The following is a 24,034-nucleotide window of genomic DNA, read 5'->3' on the forward strand; positions in this document are numbered from 1 at the left end:
ACATGACTTTTGTTTGTCTCTAGAAAGTGACCTTTAAGGATGGCCCTCGACTGCAGTTCCTCTTTCATTCTGATAGCAGTAACAACGAGTGGGGCTACAAATTCACTGTCACTGCCTATGGCCTGCCTGATGTTGCTGTGTCTTGGGGGTTAGACTTGCAACTCCTTGTCTCGCGATTGATGGGCCGCCTTGCCTCCCAGTGCATGGCACTCAAGTCTGTGCATCGTAAGTTCACAGTCTTGTCCCTTTCCTTTCTCATTACAACTGTGTTGAAGAGCAAGGTGGGAATTCTCTCTCATAGGTGGTCTCCGTATCATGATAGAGCAGGGTATTGATAATGTTACCTTTTCGTTTCCTTTAAATCACATCAAACCAGTTTGCCCACTGGGCACCATTGGGAAGTTTCTTGACTCAGACTTTGGCCCTCATCACAAAGGGTGTTGTGGATGCCCTCTACTTATGGAGGACGATTGGGAGATGGCTGTATTTTAGTAGCAGCATAGTCACTTTTACAGATTTAAGTATACTCCAACTAGAAGACAAATATAGTCATTTTATTATATGATTTTCAGTGAAATTTATGTGGATATAAATACATATATGAACATACATTTTGTCCTAAGATGAATTCTTCAACTTATTATTTTTTCCAAGGGATAGACTCATAGGATAAATCTTTTTGGGGTATTTATATCTGTATAATTTCTTAACATTTTTCTGATAGTAAAAACAAAATATTCATCCTTAATAGTCACTTTCTAGAGACAAAAGTTACGTGGTTAGGAGCTGGGAATGTGGCTTAGTGACAGAGTGCTTGCCTAGCATGCATGAGGCCCTCAGTTCAATTCCTCAGTAGCACCTCAACAAAAAATAAAATAAAATGAAAAGTACGTGGTTAAATAATTATAAGGAGGCAGCATCTCAATAGTAATCATGCTCTTGATGACTAAAAACATCTCTATTAAAAAGTGACTTTAACTGGTCACAGGTGGCTCATACCTCAATCCTAGCTATTCAAGAGGGTGAGATCTAAGGATCGAGGTTCAAAGCCAGCCTGGTCATAAAAGTCTGTGAGACTTATCTCCAAGCACTCAAAACAGGCAGTAGTAGAGCTGTGGCTCAAGTGGTAGAGTGATAGCCTTGAGCAGAAAAGCTCAGACACAGTGCCCAAGCCCTGAGTTTAAGACCCAGGACCAGCATACACACAAAAACATGACATTGGAGGGTTGGAGGCATGGCTCAGGTGGTAGATGCAAGCCAGTGGGTAAAAGCATTAGATACCAAGTTCAAGTCTGAATTTTGAAAAAAAAAAAGTGACATTGGCTGGCGCCAGTGGCCAACACCTCTAACCCTAGCTACTCAGGAGGCTAAGATATGAGAATCATGATTTGAAGCCATCCTGGATAGACTGATCCAAGAGATGCTTATTTCTAATTAACCAGCAACAAAACCTTAAGTGCATATACAGTGGCTAGCATGTGAGGATCAAAGTTTGAAGCCAGCTGAGGAAGAAAAGACTATGAGACTCTTATCTCCAGTTAACCAACAAAGAGCTGGAAGTGGAAGTGTAACCCAAGTGGTAGAGTGCAGGCCTTGAGTTCAAGCCCCAGTACCAGGATGGCTCAAGAGGTGGAGCACCAATTGTGATTGAAAAAGCCAAACAAAAGATAGAGGTCCTGAGTTCAAGTCCCAGTGTCATAAAAAAATAATAATTAAGATAAAAAGTGGAGAAAACCCAAAAGGAAAGTAAAATCATCTTTAATCTTAATACTCAAAGATAACTATTAAACTTTTTTTTTTGTCAGTGCTTGGGCCTGGACTCAGGGCCTAACCACTGTCCCTGGCTTCTTTTTGCTCAAAACTAGCACTATACCTTTGAGTTACAGTTCCACGTCCAACTTTTCTGTTAATGTGGTACTGAGGAATCGAGCCAGGGCTTTGTGCATGCTAGGACTCTACCACTAATCCACATTCCCAGCCCCAACTATTAACATTTTTATTGATTTCCACCTATTCTTTATTTATGTGCCTTACATTTAGGATAATTATTGTTGTTATTTTTTATAAAATGAAATTTACAAATTGAAGATTAGTTTCCCATAATTCCTAAATGGCTTTTTGGTAGGCCTCAGAACTAAATAAAACATTTCATTTCAGTTTATTAAACCAGAGTTGTAGTTGAAGTTCAACAAGACAGCAGCATTTCAGGACTTATGGTTTAGGTTAATCTTTGATTATATTTATGAGATGTCACAATTCCATTCTGAAAAATGTGAATGAATTTTCTCCAAGTTTTAAAAAATTATTTTCTTGGGCTGGGAATATGGCCTAGTGGTAAAGTGCTCACCTCGTATACATGAAGGCCTGGGTTCGATTCCTCAGCATCATATATATAGAAAAAGCCGGGAGTGGCACTGTGGCTCAAGTGGTAGAATGCTAGCCTTGAGCAAAAAGAAGCCAGGGACAGTGCTCAAGCCCTGAGTTCAAGCCCCAGGACTGGAAAAAAACAAAACAAAAATCATTTTCTTTGTCTTTCAAAGAATTTCAGTGTAATGAGCTAAAAATAGAACTCTCATAAGCCACTTTCTCTTCAGAGTTAGGTAGTAACCTGGCAGTACCACAGGCAAAAATGGCTTCAGTACTGAACTCCCCATTGTGGAAACCTGTCTTCAGGCATCAGATTTGTCCAGGGTTGGAATTAGAAGCAAGCTGGCCCACTCATCTACATCAGAATGAGAAGGAGGTATTTATTCTTCTGTCAACTGTCTGAGTGAAAGTTGTTTATTAATATTTATTATTTTAAGTTGTAAACATTTGTGTTATCACCTCTATTAAGATGCTAGCTACTGTGTATCTCAAGGAGCTAGTATACCATAGGTACTCAAAAATGTGTAATGAAGGGCTCTTCTGTGAAATATAATTTGTTGCAGTAAGTATCTCTTGATGGAGTCCTCAAGTATGCAAGTGCCCACTGAGCCACACTTTAAATGACTTGTGTCATCTCTTTTGTTCTCTATTCTCTATAGTATCTAGTTTAGGTATGTAATATTTTAAAAACTAAATAAGTTAGCTCTCTGTTTCTAGTTCTTATCCCTCTTTTTTCTTTATTTGATTCCTCCTTTTTCTTTCTGTCTACTTTTTTCTTCTCTCCTCTCAAGTTATTCTGATGGTTAATTGATAAATTCAGTGATTCTTCCTCTACTAATCTCTGTTACCTCTCTGTTGAATCTGCCTCCTTCTGACTCTTTCTTCTTTTGGACCTATGACAGTTCACATACTTTTCTTACATCTCACTATTCTGCCTGTCTTCTTTACTGATTTTTCTTATTCCTCCTTCTCTAAAGTGTAGGCTTTATTCAGGCATCTTTCCCTTTCTCACAATCCAAGACTTTGTCCTTTCTGCTTTCTTTTCTGTCCCATTTGTGGGAATAATTTCTAAGTATTAGTTACCAGCTCTGATTCTTCTCCAAGGGCCTAGTATCTATCTTCCCATTAGGTGTTTCCATTTCAATCATCCTGATTCCCATTAACTCCAAAGGGTAAAACCATAATGTCTCCTCAGTTCATTTTGGTTGTGATCATTATTGTTTGCCCAGACCTATCCTTCAATCACTGCTCTCTATCCTTCATTCCTGTGCTGCTTGTGCTCTTCCTTTCCAGTCACTGCAAGCCCTGTTGACCCTGCTTTGTCCCTTCCTCCTCAACTTTACTCTTCATCTCTGCTTTCCTCCATCTTTATCTAGACCTTCATCTTGTGCTTGCATTGTTACATTGATACTCCAAGTGTTTTGTTGTTTTGTTTTTTTTTTAAATCGCTACATTATCTTGTCCTTTCACTGCCAAGCTCCATTAATGGCTCCCCATTGCCCACAGGGTGAAGTCTAATCTCCTCAGTGTGACAGTCAAGGCTCTCTACAGTCTCCTTTCACCTTACCTATCTGACTCTAGCTCACATCACTCCCCAACTGAGACATCAGGCCAGGTCAGTCTCCTTGCTGACTCTTAACCTCTGCTAGTAGTTGTGTTTCTCAGGGTCACTACTGCTCATCCTCAAGGGTTTAGCCCTTAGCCTTGTTCTCCAGGAGGCTTTTCTTGATTACTTTAACCAGCCTGGAATTTTTCTCCTTTGAAATCTTAGCACTGGGCATCCCCTCTAGGCATTTGACACCAGATAATATTTTGTTTTATGGTACTGCTAGTTTTAATGCTCTTGTTTTATTTATATTTACTTTCTTTAACCCATACATTTGTCTGGTCTCTCTAAAATAGGTTTTAACATACTAAGAACAAACATCATATTTTATACTTCCATTTTGACTTAGTAGGTACTCAGCAATTTTTTTTGAATGACTGCTAAACATTATTTTTTATTCCTATTCCCAGGTTAAGAAAATCCCTGACGATCCCTGCCGCCATTTTCTCCTTGACTTTGCCCAGTCAGAACCTGCTCAGAACTTCTGTGGGCCAAATTCAGAACTGTTCAAAGGATTCATACAGGCATGTAGAAAACAGGCCCCAAAGACAGATATAGTTGCTGGTTCCACTATTGATCAAGCTGTGAACGCCACCTTTGCTGCTCTGGTGTATCGCACTCCAGATTTATATGAGAAGCTGCAAAAATATGGTAACTTATATTACAGGGAATATGTTTGATCTGAAGACTAATTGCTAAGGTTTAAGAAGGCCTAACTTAAGTGAAGACTTTTTAAAAATGAACAGATTCCTACACCCTCATCTTGTTAGTTGTACTTGCCAGTGAAGGATTGAGGGCCAGTTTATGGCTAGCAGATTGTTGTGTACGGCAAATAGCCTTGACTTCAAGAATTAGCAGATGTTTTATCATTATCCAGAATTCCCACGGGAAAACTGCTAAGTAGTTTAATCAAAAGAAAAATTAATGTGGGTTGTAATGCAACCTCAGATACTCCAAGTTGTTCTTTCTGTACTTTGATTTTCTCCTCTGTAAAATTAAGTTAGCATTGATTACCCCTAAAAATTAAGAAATTCTGATTAGGACCTACAATGTTTGTTATTGAATATGTTAATAATGAATGTGTAGAAGGAAAAAGATGTAGGTATTAACTTTTATCTTTGGACTTGCAGCTTCCTTGTGGCATATCCCATTAGGCTTCCTTTGGGTTAGCCTGCTTCTCACTACTTTCTTTCCTTCTGACCCCCAGGGTCATCTGTATGAAATGAACACACACACACACAAACACACACACACACACACACACACACACACACACAACTTGCAGCCTGATAGAACCTACAAAAAGAGAGTGTTTCCCTGTATACTCATATACATTCAAGGGAAAAGCATTTCAGGCCCTACATAAAGATAAGGCATGGATTTTCGGAGCACTTTGGCAGGAGAAATAAGCAAGAATAAATGCCTTTTCTGTTAGAGTAGGTGATTGTTGCTCCTGTTCCTGTTACAATTGCCTTTATGGCACTACAATCTGTTCCACTCCTTTAATCTCATATTGCAGGCTGTATTTCCTAGTTGTAAAACATCTTGATGACTACTTCTTAACTCTTATCTACTTAAAAAAAAAATCCACTCAAGGGCTGGAATGCAGCTCTGTGCCAAAGTGTTTTTCTAGCTAGTGTGACATCCTGGGTTTGATCCCTAGTACCAAAAAAAGAAAAAACAAAGCCAGGGATGTAGCTTACTGGTAGAGTGCCTGCCTAGCATACATGAAGCCCTGGGTTCAACTCCTCAGTACTACAAAAAAAAAAAAAAAAAAAAAAAAAGCCAGAAGTGGCTCAAGCAGTTGAGTGCTAACCTTGGGCAAAAGAAGCTTAGGGAAGTTCAAGCCGCAGGTCTGACCAAAAAAAAAAAGCCACTCAAAACTACATTGAGACATAAGTAGGAACAAATGTCATGTGGAAAAGTGTATCTCCTTGAGCAGTGTGGGATAGGTAAAGTAATCCACATGTTGGTTTTTGTTTTTGTTTTTTCAAGTCCTGGGACTTGAACTCAGGGCCTGGGTGCTATCCCTAAGCTTCCTTTGCTCAAGGCTAGTGCTCTACCACTTGAGCCACACCACCACTTCAGGCTTTTTCTTAGTAGTTTATTGGAGATAAGAGTCTCACAGACTTTCCTGCCTGGGCTGTCTTCAAACAGTGACCCTCAGATCTCAGCTTCCTGAATAAATAGCTAAGATTACAGTCATGAGCTACCAGCACTTTGCTTCCACATGGTTTTTTGAAGGAAAATAAAAATGTGTGTGTGTGTGTGTGTGTGTGTGTGTGTGTGTGTGTGTGTGTGTGTGTGTGTACTAATTGAGTTATAGTAGTAAGAAAGCTGGATCATCTTTTTCATCAGAAGGATTAGAAACTTGTGGGTTGAAAGTTGAAAACAGGGGGCTGGGAATATGGCCTAGTGGCAAGAGCGCCTGCCTTATATACATGAAGTCCTGGGTTCCTTCCCCAGCACCACATATATAGAAAACGGCCAGAAGTGGAGCTGTGGCTCAAGTGGCAGAGTGCTAGCCTTGAGCAAAAAGAAACCAGGGACAGTGCTCAGGCCCTGAGTCCAAGGCCCAGGACTGGCAAAAAAAAAAGTTGAAAACAATTGGCTTTCCTTGTGGGGGAAAATTCAGATCATGTATATATCACATGTGTTTGCAATAGAGAAACACAAGTTCAGAAGTGGAAACTAGCCAAACACTTGTAAGCCTAGTACTCAAGAGTCTGAGATCTGAGGATCTCGGTTTGGTTGCCAGCCCAGGCAGGAAAGTCCATGGGACTCTTATGTCCAATTAACTACCAAAAAAAAGCCAAAGTAGGGCTGTAGTGATAGAACACTAGCCTTAAACATGTAAGCTGAAGGACAGTGCCCAAACCCTAAGTTTAAGCCCCAAGACTAGCACAAAAAAAAAAAAAAAAAGAAAAGAAAAGAAAGAGGAACTCAAAGCTGGACCCCAGTGACTGATATAATCCTAGCTACACAGGAGGCTAAGATCTGAGGATCACAGTTTGAAGCCAGTCCAGGCAGTAAAAACCTTGAGACTTATCTCCAATTAGCCAGCCTCTCTCCCTTAAAAAAAAACAACCAATCAGTTCTAGAGTTATGGTTCAGGAGGTGGAACGACAAATGTGAGCAAGAAGACAAGCTAGAGAGCTAGGCTCTGAGTTCAAGCCACGGTACTGGCACAAAAAAGAAATAGGAACTAGAAATATCATAGATGTATAGGTTGTATTTAGGATCTTTGTCGCCCCCCCCACACACACACACCTTTAAAAAAAAAACTTCAGTGCTAGGGATTGAAACCAGAACTTTGTGCATACTAGGCAAGTACTCTGCCACTGAGCTACATCCCCAACCCCTTTGTTGTTTGGAAGGCACATATTTTATCTCTGTTCTTTCTGTGAATGCCTTTATAATACTGATACCACATCTAAGAACTACTCACAAGTTCTTTAAAATCAAGCTATGTCGAGAATGGTTTTTGTCTTGCTTAAAATTTTTTTTTGTCTTCATCTAAAAGCAGGGTTATTTATAATTATTTGGGTTTCTTGAATTACATGATATGATGGGACCCTATTGAGATAGAAATGTAGGAGAGACTTTTTTTCAAAACTAGCTTCAGACATTTATGTTAAAAAGAGGAGAAAATAGCTAGGCACTAGTGGCTCATACCTGTAGTCATAGCTACTCAGGAGGCTGAGATCTGAAATTGAGGTTTGAAGCCAGCCCAAACAGAAAAGTTCTTGAGACTCTTTATCTCCCATACCACTAAAAAGCTGAAAGTTGTGGCTCAACTGGTAGAGTGCTAACCTTGAGCAAAAAAGCTCAGAGACAGTTCCTAGACCCTAATTTCAAGTCCCCACAATGGGCACACACACACCAAAAAAACAAAAACAAACAAAAAAATCAAGGGGAGGGGGAATAAAGAGAAGAATGAATCACTAAGTCTAAGCAATTTTGTAGTCCAGCTGGACAAACTTCAGATTGCAAGGCCTGAGAATATTTTGCCTGTATTCATGACTGTACCCTCTGAGTTCTTGGTTCTGCTCTATGAATCCTTTTTACCTGAAGGGTAGTGCTTGCAACTGATAAGTTTTATCAGCTTTTATCTTATATGTAAAATTTTGAGGGTCTTACAGACTTCTTTCATTTTATCCTTGGACTGCTTGTCCACTGTGACAGTATTTTGTTGATATAAAACTCTGAAGAGGGCTGGGAATATGGCCTAGTGGTGGAGTGCTTGCCTCATATACATGAACCCTTGGGTTCGATTCATCAGCACCACATATATAGAAAAGGACAGAAGTGGCACTGTGGCTCAAGTGGCAGAGTGCTAGCCTTGAGCGAAAAAGAAGCCAGGGACAGTGCTCAGGCCCTGAGTCCAAGCCCCAGGACTGGCAAAAAAAAAAACCTGAAGAAACTCCTGTATCTCCTGTGCATGTCATGAGAACTCATTCCATTACAGAAGAGGCTCCTCCAGAGAGCTTTCTTGGAAATACCCATCTTTATTCCTGGATTCTGCTATGATGGCTGAAAGGATCCACTAATGACATATTTAATCTTTTAAAAGAACTCCGAGTGTCTCTGAATACCTTGACCTTTTCCTTCTGAGGCACTTGCAAAAAGTTAAATGTATCTTTGGCTTTTTCTTCAGAGCATGTTTACTTGAGAGCAATTTTAATTTCAACTCTTTTTTGTTTGTTTGTTTTTTGTTCTTCTCAGGGCCTGGGCAATGTCCCTGAACTCTTTTGCTCAAGGCTACTTGTTGTTCTACCACTTAAGCCACAGTCTATTTCTGGCTCTTTGGTAGTTATTTGGAGATAAGTCCCTTAGACCTTCTTGCCTCTTGAGTAGCTAGGATTACAGGTGTGAGCATTGGGTATCCAGTCTGATCTCAGTGATTTTTGATGATCTTTTTTAGCATCTGGGTAAAATGAGAATTTCCCAAATCATAAAGTTTTTGCTCCTTTTTTTTTTTTCTTGACATTTCTTCCCTTACCCTGTCTTATTTCCTCTTACCTTTTACTGTAAGCAGAAAGAAGAAGCCAGGATGTACTTTGAACATTTTGCTAAGAAAGTCTCAGTTCCATATCCAATATTGTCCATTATAAGCTTTGTTTTCCATAGAAGTATGGGATACTATTTAGCCAGTCTTTTTTTTTTTTTTTTTTTTGCCAGTCTTGGGTCTTGAACTCAGGGCCTGGGCACTGTCCGTGAGCTTCTTTTGCTTAAGGCTAGCACTCTGCCACTTGAGCCTCAGTGCCATTTCTGGCTTTTTCTGTTTATGTGGTACTGAGTAATCGACCCCAGGGCTTCATGCATGCTAGGCAAGCACTCTACCACTAAGCCACATTCTCAGCCTCAGCTTATCTTTCTTGTTCTATATGAAAAGAATTCTCTTTCTTCTAGTTTCTAAAATGGTCTGCATTATTTCCCTTTGAGTTCTCAAACCAGAAGTGTTATTATACTCCATATTTACCAATAGTCTGCTTATAATGATTTTAGTAGTCTCTAGGACAATCTAATTTTCTGTTACTTCTCTCTTACTTCTAAGTCTTTGTGAATAGCCATATTTCTACTCACAGTAGCTGTTAGTCCTGCTCCTAGTTCTTAAATGAGTTAATAGAAAGCACGTATCTGTCACCATAAGTTTATTTTTTAGTATACAGGTGATTATCTCAGTATAATTAGTTGATTTTGCAATTGTATATGTATGTCATTTTAGTTTAAAATTGTTTTTCAAAAGAAAGTTCTTAGAGTCCACTATGGTATTAAAAAAAAGTGCATAATGCCAATGTTTTTGGTGGGTTTTTTTTTTTTTTTGTTTTTTTTTTGCCAGTCCTGGGCCTTGGACTCAGAGCCTGAGCACTGTCCCTGGCTTCTTTTTGCTCAAGGCTAGCACTCTGCTACTTGAGCCACAGCGCTACTTCTGGCCATTTTCTATATATGTGGTGCTGGGGAATCGAACCCAGGGCTTCATGTATACGAGGCGAACACTTTACCACTAGGCCATATTCCCAGCCCAATGCCAATGTTAAGTGAACAATAAATACTTTTATGATTTAAACCACTATAGTGTTTTTTATATTTAAATTTAGATGTTATTCACTTTAAATAGTAGTTTCATTTTAGAAATTATTTATTTGAGCCAATTTTTTGTTAATTCACTAAATGATGCCCAACTCAGATTTCCTAACTCACACATCAATGTCGATACAGACTTTCTGCTTTCTAGACATAGTGTTGGGATTCTGTCTTAGTCAACTTTCTGTTGTTATAACAGAATACATAAGACTGGGTGATTGATAAAGAATGCTAGTTTATTTTGGCTCATACTTTCAGAGGCTGGAAGGTCCATGATGATGATGCCAGCAGCTATTCAGCTCTTAGATTACAGAGGTTGCAATGCAGAGTCAGCTGGTTCTATTGATTTTAGATATGTGCAAGGTAGAAACATCATGAGAAAAAACATAGTGCAGGAAGGCTACTAGCTTCTTGGTGGCTAGGAAGCAGAGAGAGCAAAAGAGGTGTTTTTCAACTAGAGTGTAAGCTGCATGAGGGCAGGGATGGTGTCTTTTTCTCCGTGTTTTATTCCCATTGCCTGGTATAGAGTCTGGCATGGGGTATTTTTCAGCTAGAGTGTAAATTGCATAAGCAGGAATGATGTCTTTTTTATTTTCAGTGTTTGATGTAGAGCCTGACACATCTAAACTTTCAGACAATATTTAATGCTGTATAAGTTGATGCAACAGAACTCCACCCTGTTCTAAATTATATTTTGGTTTTTGAGTGAAGAAAAAAGGCTTCATTAAAAAAACTTAGTAAGACTTTATTTTATTTTATTATTTTGGCCTGTCTTGGCGCTTAAACTCAGGGCCTGGGCACTGTCCCTGAGCTTCTTTTGCTCAAGGCTAGCACTCTACCACTAAATACTCAACTACCCTTTTATCTAGATGTATTCATATGTATAATCTATCATGTTAAATTTTACGTATATTATAAATTATTTCACTTTTTTATTTTTGTCAGTCACAGGGCTTGAACTCAGGGCCTAGCCACTATCCCTGAGCTTTTTTGTTCAAGGCTAGATCTCTACCACTTTGAGCCACAGCACCACTTTGAGTTTTCTGGTGGTTAACTGGAGATAAAAATCTCACAGGATTTTTCTGCCTAGGCTGGCTTTGAATTGCAATCTCAGATCTCAGCCCCCTGAGTAGCTAGGATTATACATGCATGAGCCACTGGCATCCCACTATTTCACTCTTTTAGAGTGAGATCTTTTATTTATTCCCTGTCTTGGTACTTGAACTCAGGACCTGGGTACTGTCCAAGAGCTTCTTCTGCTCAAGGCTCATTGCTCTGCCACTTGAGCCACAGCTCCACTTCCAGCCTTCTGAGTAGTTAATTGGAGATGAGAGTCTCATGGACTTTCCTGTCCAGGCTAGCTTTGAACTGTGATCCTCAGATCTTAGCTTACTGAGTTGGTAAGATTACAGGCCTGAGCCACCAGCACCTGAGTGAGATCATTTTGTTTATACTGCTTCAAAACTTATTTTCTTATTTAATATACCATAAATTGTTTTCTATTTTAGTATTAAAATTACTTTTAGTATTTTTATATTTAAATTTTAGATGTTATCCATTTTAAATAGTAATTCCATTTTAGAAATTAATTTGAGCCAAGTTAATCTGAGGTAACATGGGGGAATCCACTGAAGTATTTGTGGCTCAACTATTGATTTTCTCCCAAGGCTCTTACCATCCCTATCTGTGTGTTAGGAAAACTTTTTTTTTTTTTTGCCAGTCCTGGGGCTTGGAATCAGGGCCTGAGCACTGTCCCTGGCTTCTTTTTGCTCAAGGGTAGCACTCTGCCACTTGAGGCACAGTGCCACTTCTAGCTGTTTTCTTTTTTTTTCTTTTTTTTTTTTTTTTGGCCAGTCCTGGGCCTTGGACTCAGGGCCTGAGCACTGTCCCTGGCTTCCTTTTTGCTCAAGGCTAGCACTCTGCCACTTGAGCCACAGCATCACTTCTGGCCGTTTTCTGTATATGTGGTGCTGGGGAATCGAACCCAGGGCCTCATGTATACGAGGCAGGCACTCTTGCCACTAGGCCATATCCCCAGCCACTTCTAGCTGTTTTCTATGTATGTGGTGCTGGGGAATCAAACCCAGGGCTTCATGTATATATGAGGCAAGCCCTCTTGCTACTAGGCCATATTCCTAGCCCCAGGAAAACTTTTTCTGTATTTCAGGAGATTCAAAGAATATTTTGTGTGCAATGCTGTAATCATGAGTTGTGTTAACTGAATGTAATCTCTTCCTCTCTCCTTTCCCTAGTAAATAGCGGGGGCAAGATAGCCCTGAGTGAAGAGTTTGCACAGGTATATTCCTTGGCAGATGGGATTCGAATATGGATGGTAAGATTTTCGTTCTCATGTGATTTTCATATAATTTATGCTTTCCCATTATGACAGAAATTAAGGCAAGTAAGTAACATTTTTCTTAGGAGTATAATTTTGTAAAAAAAATTTTTGGCCAGTCCTGGGGCTTGAACTCAGAACCTGGGCATTGTCCCTGAGTTTCTTTTGCTCAAGGCTAACATCCTACCACTTGAGCCTCCTGCCATTTCTGGCTTTCAACCTGGAAAAACTAAATGTCTATTGATGGTAGAAAGAAAGGGAATTGTATAATACTATGTGATATGAGTAATATTACATTACAACAAAAGTGAATGAAATAGAACCATATGTATCAGCAAGATTGTCTCTCAATAGACTTGATAAGAGAAAGAAAATTGTGAAAGTATGCATAAGTATTATAATTCTTATATGTTTTATACAAACAAATTTACATATTCTATATATAGATGCATAGTAAAATTATACAAATGCATGGAAATGCTGAACACTTAGGAGAATTGTTTTTTATTCCTAAGCATATTAGTAAGTATACATTAGTGGTATTCTTTACACTATTTACATCCTTTTTTTTTTTTTTGCTAGTATGGGACTTGAATTCACATGGCATGTATTTGTATATATCTTTAACACTGGATAGTAACTGAGAAAAAAATTTAAGCAAATGGGTAGAGAATGCATAACAAAATTGAAAGCAAAAGCTGGGTGGGCACCAGTGGGTCATGTCTATAATCCTAGCTACTTAGGATATTGAGATCCAAGGATTGGGGCTCAAAGCCAGTCTAGGCAGACAAACTGGGGAGACCCTTATCTCCAGTTAACCAGCAAGAAGCCAGAAGTGGAGGTGTGGCTCAAATGGTAAAGTGCCAACCTTGAGCAAAAACTCTGAGAGGCTCAGTACTGGCACAAAAGAAAAAAAAAAAGAAATGGAAAGCAAAAGCCTAATCATAATAGCTAAATAAAAATAGCTTTTGCAACTGAGATAAAATAATCATAGGACTTTGTGAAGGATTTGAGTAGTGAATAGGAAGATGGAATTTAGGGTAATCCCAATTTTCTGGTGGATAACTTGGTGGGAAGTAGACGCATTGACCAGGACAGAAAAGTGGTCTTTGATTATTTAGGGAAGAAGTTCAGCTTTGGACCTGTTATCTGAGACCTCTAGCTAGAGAACTCAGTGCATAATCTAAGTGACTGTTGTGTCACAGACATCTGAATACAGAGGGTAACTTTAAATTATTTGTAATAGGGTTTTTGTTTGTTTGTTTGTTTTTTTGCCAGTCTTGGGGCTTGAATTCAGGGCCTGAGCACTGTCCCTGGCTTCTTTTTGCTCAAGGCTAGCACTCTGCCACTTGAGCCACACCGCCACCTCTGTATATGAGTTGCTGAGGAATCAAACCCAGGGCTTCAGGCATGCTAGGCAAGCACTCTACCACTAGGCCACATTCTCAGCCACTTTGTAATAGTTTTTAAAAAAATAATTTTAAGTATGAGTTTGCAGACATACACCCTTGGTCTGACTAGACATGGTTAGTGCCCAGAATATACTGGATAGTTAGAAACTAAAGTAAAGAGGATATCTTAGGAAAATGAAAAGGCATCATCATCAGATGGTAGGAGAATCAACTGTGAGTTTACTCAGTGGTACTCACTTAGCATAAAAAATGGTAGAACAAAAATAAAAAATGTATGCTAACAGAAAACTAGTGGTAAAATTTGAAAGGAAAGAGTTTCTAAGAATGTCAACCACATAGTTGAGGTGAAAAAAAAAAGGTGTGGCTGTTGACAAGGCATGCTATATAGATTATGCTGTGGTTAGCCTAGTATAGACTGCCAACAGACAAGATACTGGCTTTCTGTTTGAGACCTTGGCCTCTCTTATGCCTTCTGTCAGCTGCCAGCTGTCAGCATTGTGGACCATGCTGTGATCATTGCCTGGATCTGCTCTCATAGTACCCTTCTCTGCCTGAAGTCTCAGTATCACCTAGAGTGGTCCCTTCATCAGGGTAGAACAGAATTCAAAATTTAGAACAAGCCGGGTGCCAGTGGCTCATATCTGTAATCCTACTTCTCAGGAGGCTGAGATCTGAGGATCATGGTTTGAAGCCAGCCCTGGCAAAAAAAAGTCTATGAGACTCTTACTTTCAGCTAACCACCAACAGCCAGAAGTGGAGCTGTAGCTCAAACAGCACTGGCCTTGAATAAAAAAGCTAAGGGACAGCACTAAGACCTTGAGTTCAAGTCCTAGAACTCCACACATAGACAAAAAAAATTCAAACAATTTTTTCAGCAAACTAGATATATGACTGTAGTAAGGCCTCCATTTCTCTAGATCTCTAGGTTTGCCTATTCTGGTGGGATTTAGAGAAAATCTCCTCCAGCACCAGTATTTTAAGGTTTGTAAAATAATAAAATTATGTATATAAATTTCTCCTCCCAAATACCACGTAGTAGTAGATGTGTCTTTGAAAGTAGTTTTCTAGACAGTTTAAAAGGATGAAGAAAACATGTTTAGCCCATGTCCTAAGTATTAGTTAGGAAGTTTTCTATCATTTCAACACTGTGCTTTTGCAGTAATTTTCTGTGCTGCCTTGCTGCCCTTCAGGACGGCTTAATTATATGGTTTCAAATCTTCTCCCTCCCTCAGTTAGAAATGAAGCAAAAGTCCCTGATGAGCTTGGGGAATGAGGCTGAAGAAAAGCTCAGTTCAGAAGCTGTTGAGACAAACCCCGAGAGCCTGGGTGAGTATGCCTACACCAGCTGTGATCACTGGTCCATCAGGTTTTTCTTTTTAGAACTGAGAGAACCTGTGCCTGACCTCTGGGTAATTGTAGTTGAGTCTGTGTTGACCTAGGAAAAGTGATAAAGATGCTAAATGTTGTTTTCAAGGATATGTTAACAATAGAGAAAACGCCAAAAAGGACTAATTGTTTACTAACATGCTCCAAGTGGAACGTCATTCCAATTACGTCTTTTAGGAAGCTTCAGATTCTTTTTGAGCAAGATCATGTATGTAGCTCAAAAATTATGAAACAATTACTATTAATTTTGAATATATTTGTCCTGTAATTTTTGAAAACTCCCTATTTTTATAGAGAGCTAGGCTGAAACTTTTTCTTTTTTTGCCAGTCCTGTGGCTTAGACTCGGAGCCTGAGCACTGTCCCTGGCTTCTTTTTGCTCAAGGCTAGCACTCTACCACTTGAGCCACGGCGCCACTTCCAGCCCTTTCTGTTTATATGGTGCTGAGGAGTTGAGCCCAGGGATTCATGCATGCTAGGCAAGCACTCTACCACTAAGCCACATTCCCAGCCCTGGAACATCTTTCTAATTGCTTCTTTTAGGAAGCTTCAGGTTCTTTTTGATTTAGATCATGTATGTAGCTCAAAGAATTATGAATGAATTACTATTAATTTTTTAATATCTTGGTCATATAATCTTTGAAAACTCCCTATTTTTATAGAGAGCTAGGCTGAAACTTTTACAGGTAAAATAGTGTGATGCTTGGGATTTGTATGGAAATCATCAGACCGTGGGAGTAGGGAAGGCAAGATTAGCTGTGAGTTGATAATTATTGAGGCAATGGGTATATAGAGGAGTCATTTTACTATCCTTTATATGTGTTTGAAATGTTCACTATAATAAAATTTTTTTTAAATATATACTGATAGTTTTGGTAAGCTCTTGATTTATATAATGAAATAAAGTTGGATTATATTCTGTCAGTAGCTGCAGAATTTATGAAGGTGAAGTATAAATAGATTATTTTTCTCTGAAAGAAATTATGTTTAATTTTTACTTTTTCTCTCTATCATTTTACTTTTTGCACTTAGCAAAAGAATGTATTCAGAAAAGTCTTCTATTACTAAAATTTTTGCCCATGGACAAAAATTCAGAAGAAAGCTTTGAGAAGTTGGTGACTGTTGATGAAACTGATCATCTCCAGCCATTAGACAGGCACCAGAGGACCAGCTCCATGGTGGAAGAGCATTTCCAAGCCTCAGTATCTCCCACAGAAGCAGGGCCCTCAACAGCAGGAGATAAGAGTCCTGGATGGGAGGTCCCAGCGAAGCTGCCACCAAGTAGTGGGCCTCCCTCTGCAGATGTGCCCACAGCTGAGGAACCCTCCTCACCTTCCACACCCACCCGGCGGCCACCCTTTACCCGAGGGCGGCTCCGGCTACTCTCTTTCAGATCCATGGAAGAAGCCAGACCGGTGCCTACAGTAAAAGAGAAATATCCAGTGTTGAAGGATGTCATGGACTTCATTAAAGATCAATCACTCTCACATGAAAGGTGAGGCAGTCATTTTCTCCTAGTACTTTCTTTTTTCAAACCAGATCTAGTCTAGGCAAAGGCTTGAAGTTCATGTTAACAATGAAAAAATGATATTTAGGATAGAACCAAACTTGTTTTAGAATATTCAAGATTTTTTAAAGTGGTGAGTTTTTCCTTAAAGAAGTATTTTTTCCCTTAAGATTTGTGTACTATACTGCCTATAAAATATATCTCAGTAATGTATTGTTGATACTTTTTTTTTTTTGCTAGTCCTGGGCCTTAGACTCAGGGCCTGAGCACTGACCCTGGCTTCTTTTTGCTCAAGGCTAGCACTCTACCACTTGAGCCACAGCCCAGCCTTGTTGATACTTTTTTTAAGGAAGCATTTCCTTTGGTGTTGCCACTTAAAAATTTGTCTTTGGGGGCTGGGAATATGGCCTAGTGATAGAGTGCTTGCCTCGTATACATGAAGAAAATGGCCAGAAGTGCTGTGGCTCAAGTGGCAGAGTGCTAGCCTTGAGCAAAAAGAAGCCAGGGACAGTGCTCAGGCCTTGAGTCCAAGCCCCAGAACTGGCCAAAAAAAAAAAAAAAGAAAAGAAAAGTCTTTGTCGGGTGCCAGTGGCTCACACCTGTAATCCTAGCTACTCAGGAGGCCAAAATCTGAGGATTGCGGTTTAAAGCCAGCCCAGGCAGGAAAGTCCTTAAGAGTTATCTCCAATTAACCATCAGAAAACCACAAGAGGCAGTGTGGCTCCAAGTGGTAGAGCACTGTCCTTGAGCTGAATTGCTTAGGGACAGCACCCAAGCCCAGAGTTCAATGCCCATGACTGACAAAATAAAATTAAAAATTTTTTAAATTATCTTAGTTTAACCCTGGGACAAATTTAGGTTTTGATATTTTCTGGAGGCATGGGCCTACCTTCCTCCCTGAAAGTATATTGTGCTTTAAGTTAGTGAGGAATTTACTAATCTTAGGAATTAAGCTGTATTCTTGATAGGCAAGTAAAGATATCAAAGTTTTTCAAAATTATTTAGTTTTTCAAAATGAGTTAGGCCTTTGCACAATTGATGTGCAATTGATTCCTAATGCTGCTGAGTAAAAGTAGTAGATAGTAATATTCTCCCTTTCATGATGTGTTTAATACCAACAGCAGTACTTTTCATTTATAAAGCTTCAGAACTTGGGTGGAGGAGAGGTGGGTTTTTTTCCCTACCCTATCTCAGTTTTTTGCATATTCTGACTTGAGTTCTGTCTCCAGTGTTGTGAAGGTTCTTTCCTTGAAGAAAGCCCAAGCCAAGAGCATCCTCGAAGCCCTTAGGGTAATTCAGTACTGTACAGAATCCCTGGGACAGCCTCACTGCTTCCATCCACCATATATACTTTTCCTGTTGGAACTTCTGACGTGCCAGAAAGATTTTACCAAGTAAGTACAAAGGATAAATCTGCAAGGAAAATAAGCAGAGGTCATTTTAAAGAAATAAAAATGATCTTCTCTAATTAATAACTATCATTTTCATGTGGAAGACAAATGTACATTTTTGGTGCATTCATTTTTTCATCTTAAGGAAAAAAGGATTATATCTTTTAGTAGGTACCATGAACATGCATATTCAGCTGTGTTTTACCAGACTGAATAATATTCCAATCTGGACTCATTATTATTTGGTTCCTGGAGATGTGAGCTAAAATATGATGCTCATTTACAATAATGACATTAATTTACATGCTTCTCAAGGTGGTTCTAATCTTCATTCAAAATTTCACTCAAAATTTTTTGAGTATCTACTATGCCAGGCACTGTTTACAGTGTTATACATTCACATTCAGCAGTGGACCAGACTGACAAGGTTCCTATTCTAATTGAGCTTATATTCTCCTGAAGAGCAAAAGAGAACTTTTTTTTTTTTTTAAATGCTGGTCCTGGGGTTGAGCTTAGGACCTGTCACTTGAACTCCACTTCTAGGGGGGGGGGGGGGTGTGGTGTGGTGTGTGTGTGTGTGTGTGTGTGTTTAATTGGAGATTCATGGCCTTTCCTACCTGAGCTGGCTTCAAACCACAATCCTCAGACCTCAGCCTCCTGAGTAGCTAGGATTACAGGTCTGAGCCACTGGTGCCTGGCTCAAGAGAGAGAGAGAGCATTTTCAAAAGATAATATTTTGGGCTGGGGATATAGCCTAGTGGCAAGAGTGCCTGCCTCGGATACACGAGGCCCTAGGTTCGATTCCCCAGCACCACATATACAGAAAACGGCCAGAAGCGGCGCTGTGGCTCAAGTGGCAGAGTGCTAGCCTTGAGCGGGAAGAAGCCAGGGACAGTGCTCAGGCCCTGAGTCCAAGGCCCAGGACTGGCCAAAAAAAAAAAAAAGATAATATTTTAAAAATTAGCGGGGCATCAGTGGCTTATGCCTGTAATTCTAACTACCCAGGAGGATAAGATTTGAGGATTGATGTTCAAAGCCAGGCTTTGTAGACTCTTATCTCCAGTTAACAATCAAAAACTAAAAGTGGAGATGTGGCTCAAGTAGAGTGAGTACCAGCCTGATCATAAAAGCCAAGTGAGAATGTGTAACCTCGAGTTCAAGACCCAGTACTGGCACAAAACATAAAGTAAAATAAAATAAATGAAGAATATTAGATAAAGTAAAATGAAAGAAGAAAAATCAGTAATACTCTCATGTGGTTGATGATTTAATGTAGTTTGGGCTGATCAAGGAAAGCTAGCTAAAAAGATAGTACATAAACCAGCAGATGCATGAATAGGAGAGATGATAGTGGGCCAGTGCCAAAGATAGAAGGAATGATGTAGAGCTCTAGGGTGGAGAGCACTGAAAGAAAGCTTTTATAACTGAGTGAAAGAGGATATAGTATGAGATGAGATCAGAAAGTTAAGCAGAATTTGAGAAAAAAAAAAAAAGAAAGTTAAGCAGAAATTTGAATTTTGTTTGTACTGAATAGCTGATAGGAAACTACTAGAGATTTTGAAGCCCAGAATTAATACATTTCTATTTATATTTTTGAGAGATAACTATGTGGAAGGGATGGAAGTAGAAAAAGCAGTTAGTAGAGTATTGTAGTACAGGCAACAGATGGTAATTATTTGGACCACAGAGTAGTCCTGAAGATGGAGAGAAAAAGCAAACATTCAGGTGGTAAAAACATTTTGGTGGTAAAAAAAAGAGTCAAGACTTATTGATCAAAAGAGTTGACCCTGTCAAGATGCACTGTTTACATAAATTGACATGCTGAGTTGAAACCTGTATGTACCACTATTTAAAGATAATTTTTTAAATTATTAAATAAAATTATTGACAGAGAGTGAATGAAAGATAGGAATCACGAGAAAAGAAAAGAAACTCCTAGGATTGAGGCTGGAGCAGCTAGGTAGACAGTGATATATTTTACTGAAGAAAAGAAAGGGTATGGAAGAACCAGATTAGGGCAAACATTGTTTTATTTATTTATGTATTTATGTATGTGTTTATTTTATTTTATTTTTGTCAGTTATGGGGCTTGAACTCAAAGTCTGGGCACTGCCCCAGAGCTCTTTTGCTCTAGGCTAACTAACGCTCTACTACTTTGAACCGTAGTGCCACTTCGGTTTTTGAGTGGTTAATTGGAGATAAGTCTCACAGGAACTTTTTCACGCAGGCTGGCTTTGAATCATGACCCTCAGATCTCAGCCTCCTGAGTAGCTATGATTACAATCATGAGCCACCAGTGCCCTCCTATTATTTTATTTTTGACCATATTGTTTGAACTGCTTCTTGGACCTCCAAGTAAAGATATTAAGAAAACAGATCACAGGCTGAAGTTCTGGGAAGAAGTCAGGACTCAGTGTAGAGTCCACTCATGGTTGCCATGAACATATAATCTATTTGTTTAACCTATGTTTTAAGTCATGAGCCAGGCACCAGTAGCTCACATCTATAATCCTGTCTATTCTGGAGGCTTAAATCTGAAGATCACAGTTTGAAGCCAGCCTAGTCAGGAAAGTATGTGAGACTCTTATCTCCATTTAACCACCAAAAACCTGGAAGTGGAGCTGTGGCTTAAGTGATAGAGCACTTGCCTTGAGCAAATTCACTGTGGGACAGCATCCAGGACAAGTTTAAAAACCAGGACTTGCACACACAAAAAGGCATGAGAATGAGAACAGATGGTACCTAGAAAAAGTACAAATAGACAAGCAGGGGCCCAGGACTGAGCCTTCCATGCTGGCCTCATTTAGAAGTGAAAAGTGATCAAGAGGGACTGGCCCTGGAAATAGATTGAAGACCTAGGTGAGAGGGGACATTATAGAATCTAAGAGAAGATTGTAACTTCGAAGACAAAAATGACCAGTTGAATGGTGATGAGTTGGGGGAGATAAAAAAAAAATGGATTTGGCATGTCCTGGTTGAGCTATGAGGCCAAAGCTCTGTTGGACTGGGTTTAAAAAAGGATGGGGATGATAAAACAGAAAGAGAGACTGCAGCTAATTCAAGAAATTTGGTCTTAAAAGGGAAGCAGAGAAGTGCAGCATTGGAAGGGCATATGGGGCTAGGAGGGCTTTTTTTTTTTTTTTTTTCCAGAACCTCAAATAGAACCCAAGGCCTTACTCACTAAATACATGCTCTACCATGACCTACATCACCAACACTGAACCTGAGGTTTCTTTTAAAAGTACTTTTGAAAGCTGGTGGAAATTAGTAATGATTGCAAACTGGATTTAGGAGCTGACAGGACAGTTTGCAGAAACAATTTGGCTGGCCTTTTAGAATTAGAGAAGTATGTAAGGAAGAAACAGGACTTTTCATACAATTCAGAACAAATGTAAGTTGATTGAGTAGTACAAAAATGAAGAAATTTCTATATAATTTCCTTATTTTAGTGATTGAACTCAGAGGCCTCATGCTTGTTAGACAAAAACTGTACCTCTTGAGCTGTACACCCGTACCTTTTTGATTTAGTTATATCTCAAATAGGGTCTCATCTTTTTTCCCTGGCTCGACTGGATTAAAGTCCTCCTATTTTATGCCTTCTGTGTAGCTGAAATGATAGGCACTCTTCCCTATGCTAAGCTTTATTGGTGAGGCTGTGGTCTCACAAAATTTTTTGCCTGGTTGGCCTCAAATCATGTTCTTCTTGATTGATGCTTCCTGAGTAGCTAGGACAAGCATAAATCCTACCCCCAGCTTCATTTATGCTTTTATCTCTCTCAAGTTAGAATATGAAAATAATCATCAGTGAAAAGAGAGTTTGAGAAGAAGATAATGGCCATTTAAGGAGAAGAAGGTACATTTTAAATAGTAATGAAAATTGAGCTGGGTGCATGGCTCAAATGGTAGAGAAACACCTGTTTGTATATTTTTTTTGTTTTTTGTTTGCTTGAGTTGCTTCTCCCCACCCCACCCCCCAGTCCTGGGGCTTGGACTCAGGGCCTGAGCACTGTCCCTAGCTTCTTTTTGCTCAAAGTTAGCACTCTACCACTTGAGCCACAATGCCACTTCCAGCATTTTCTATATATGTGGGGCTGAGGAATCAAACCCAGGTCACTAGGCCATGTGCCCAGCCCTTGTTCCTGAGCTTTTCCACTCAAGGCTAGTGCTTACCACTTGGAGCCACAGTGCCACTTCTGGTTTTCTGGGGGTTAATTGGAGATAAGAGTCTCACGGACTTTCCTGCCTGGTCTGGCTTTGAACCACAGTCCTTCAGATCTCAGCCTCCTGAGTAACAAGCACCCATTTGTTAAATGGAAAACCCGCAGTTCAAACCCTAGTACGTGGGTTAGGGAGGTGGGGGGAGAGGAGAAGATAATTGAGAAAGCCATTCTTGGTTGCCTGACAGTTCAAGTGCTTCTTTAAGAATTGTGATTGTAAAGCTGGGCTCTGATGTCTCATGCCTGTAATCCTAGCTACTCAGAAAGCTGAAAACTGAGGATCATGGTTTGAAGCAAGCCTGAGAGAAAAGTCCCTGTGAGGCCTTTACCTCTAATTAACCACTCAAAAACTGGGAGTGGTACTATGGCTCAAAGCAATAAAGCACTAGCTTTCAACAAAAGAGCTCAGGGACAGCGCCCAGTCTCTGAGTTCAAGCCCCACAACTGGCAAAAAGAAAAAAAGAAAAGGAATTTGTGGCTGTGAATTTAAAGTGACACTAGTCAGCTTAGTTCTGTGGTGTTTCATCCATCTACATTCAACTGGATTTTTTTTGTTGTTACTGTTTTGTTTTGGTTTTTTTGCCAGTCCTAGGGCTTGAACCTCAGGGCCTGGGCACTGTCCCTGGCTTCTTTTTGCTCAAGGCTAGCACTCTACCACTTGAGCCACAGTGCCACTTCTGGCTTTTTGTGTATATGTGGTGCTGGGGAATGTGGTGCTTCATGTATTTGAGGCAAGCACTGTACCACTAGACTATATTCCCAGTCAGCTGTTTTGATAAAGGTATAAGATTCTTTAGACAAAATGGAGACAGAAAGAGACATGGAGTTAGTGTTTGCTCAAGTATCAGTGTGGTGAAAAGCTATGGAGTCTAAGGTGAGAGATAAGAGTCTAAGGTAAGCAGAGAGATAGCAAACCTGGTGGGAATGATGAACATGATGAACATGATGTGGACTCATAGGCTTAGGACTCATTAGAATTGAATTAAAAACTTGTGTGGGAATCTTCAGTAGAATAATGAGATGAGAGTCCGTAGGCAAAGTAGCATGGCTCTGAAGTAGCTCTTGCTTGATGACAAGGCCAAGGAAATGATCATCAAACTGAGATGACTAAAGGATACATGAAAAGATCCTTAGCAGTGAAAGTAACAGAGAACTGAGAGAAAAAGAAACAGAGGCACGATTCCCATGGATATTTAAGTCACCAAGGTGACAATAATCAAGATACAAAATCCAGTGAGTTTATTACTAAGTTATCAGTGAAGGGGGATAGAATGGTGGGTGCAGAGACTAAATAAAGCAATTTGTGAAAAATAAGTCACCTAGTATCTGGCCCTCAAGTAGTATGTGTGTGGTGGGGCTATATAACTAAAAAAGATGAATAGTTGTCATCTTCCTGCTTCTCTTGGACATCTCTTTTGGCTCACCCATTGGACCTACCAGTTGGTTTGTTTACTACTAACTAAAGTCAATATACTTGTTTTTACTTAAGTTTCTGTGCCATTTTGTTTAGCTTGCTGTTTCTTCAGTCTTTCATGTAAAGAATAGGATTATTAAGTTAAAGTTGTCCTGGCAATTAAGTTGATGATTTTTTCTGTTTCTAGTTACTTTGGACACTTGGAAGGCTGTGGTGCTGACCTACACAAAGAAATTCGAGACACTTACTATCAACTTGTTCTCTTTTTGGTCAAAGCAATTAAAGGATTTAGTAGTGTAAATGACAGGTACTAG

General features: G+C 39.5%; 1 protein-coding gene across 3 annotated transcripts in view; it reads left to right on the forward strand.

Annotated features, from left to right (window-relative positions):
• The window catches only part of Zzef1 (zinc finger ZZ-type and EF-hand domain containing 1), a 166,295-nt gene that overhangs the window by 77,412 nt on the left and 64,849 nt on the right, over window positions 1-24,034 (forward strand). For all 3 annotated transcript variants that reach the window (XR_007213754.1, XM_048366226.1, XM_048366227.1), the window contains 8 exons: window positions 24-225; window positions 2,595-2,743; window positions 4,384-4,624; window positions 12,313-12,392; window positions 15,040-15,133; window positions 16,224-16,686; window positions 17,928-18,092; window positions 23,908-24,027. Coding sequence is in view for 2 of the 3 variants with exons in the window: in XM_048366226.1 (XP_048222183.1) it covers window positions 24-225; window positions 2,595-2,743; window positions 4,384-4,624; window positions 12,313-12,392; window positions 15,040-15,133; window positions 16,224-16,686; window positions 17,928-18,092; window positions 23,908-24,027 (1,514 nt within the window). In the remaining variant the exon portion in view is untranslated. The remainder of the gene's footprint in view (window positions 1-23; window positions 226-2,594; window positions 2,744-4,383; window positions 4,625-12,312; window positions 12,393-15,039; window positions 15,134-16,223; window positions 16,687-17,927; window positions 18,093-23,907; window positions 24,028-24,034) is intronic.

This window comes from Perognathus longimembris, chromosome 17 (assembly GCF_023159225.1).
Source record: "Perognathus longimembris pacificus isolate PPM17 chromosome 17, ASM2315922v1, whole genome shotgun sequence".
Classification (NCBI taxonomy): Eukaryota; Metazoa; Chordata; class Mammalia; order Rodentia; family Heteromyidae; genus Perognathus; species Perognathus longimembris.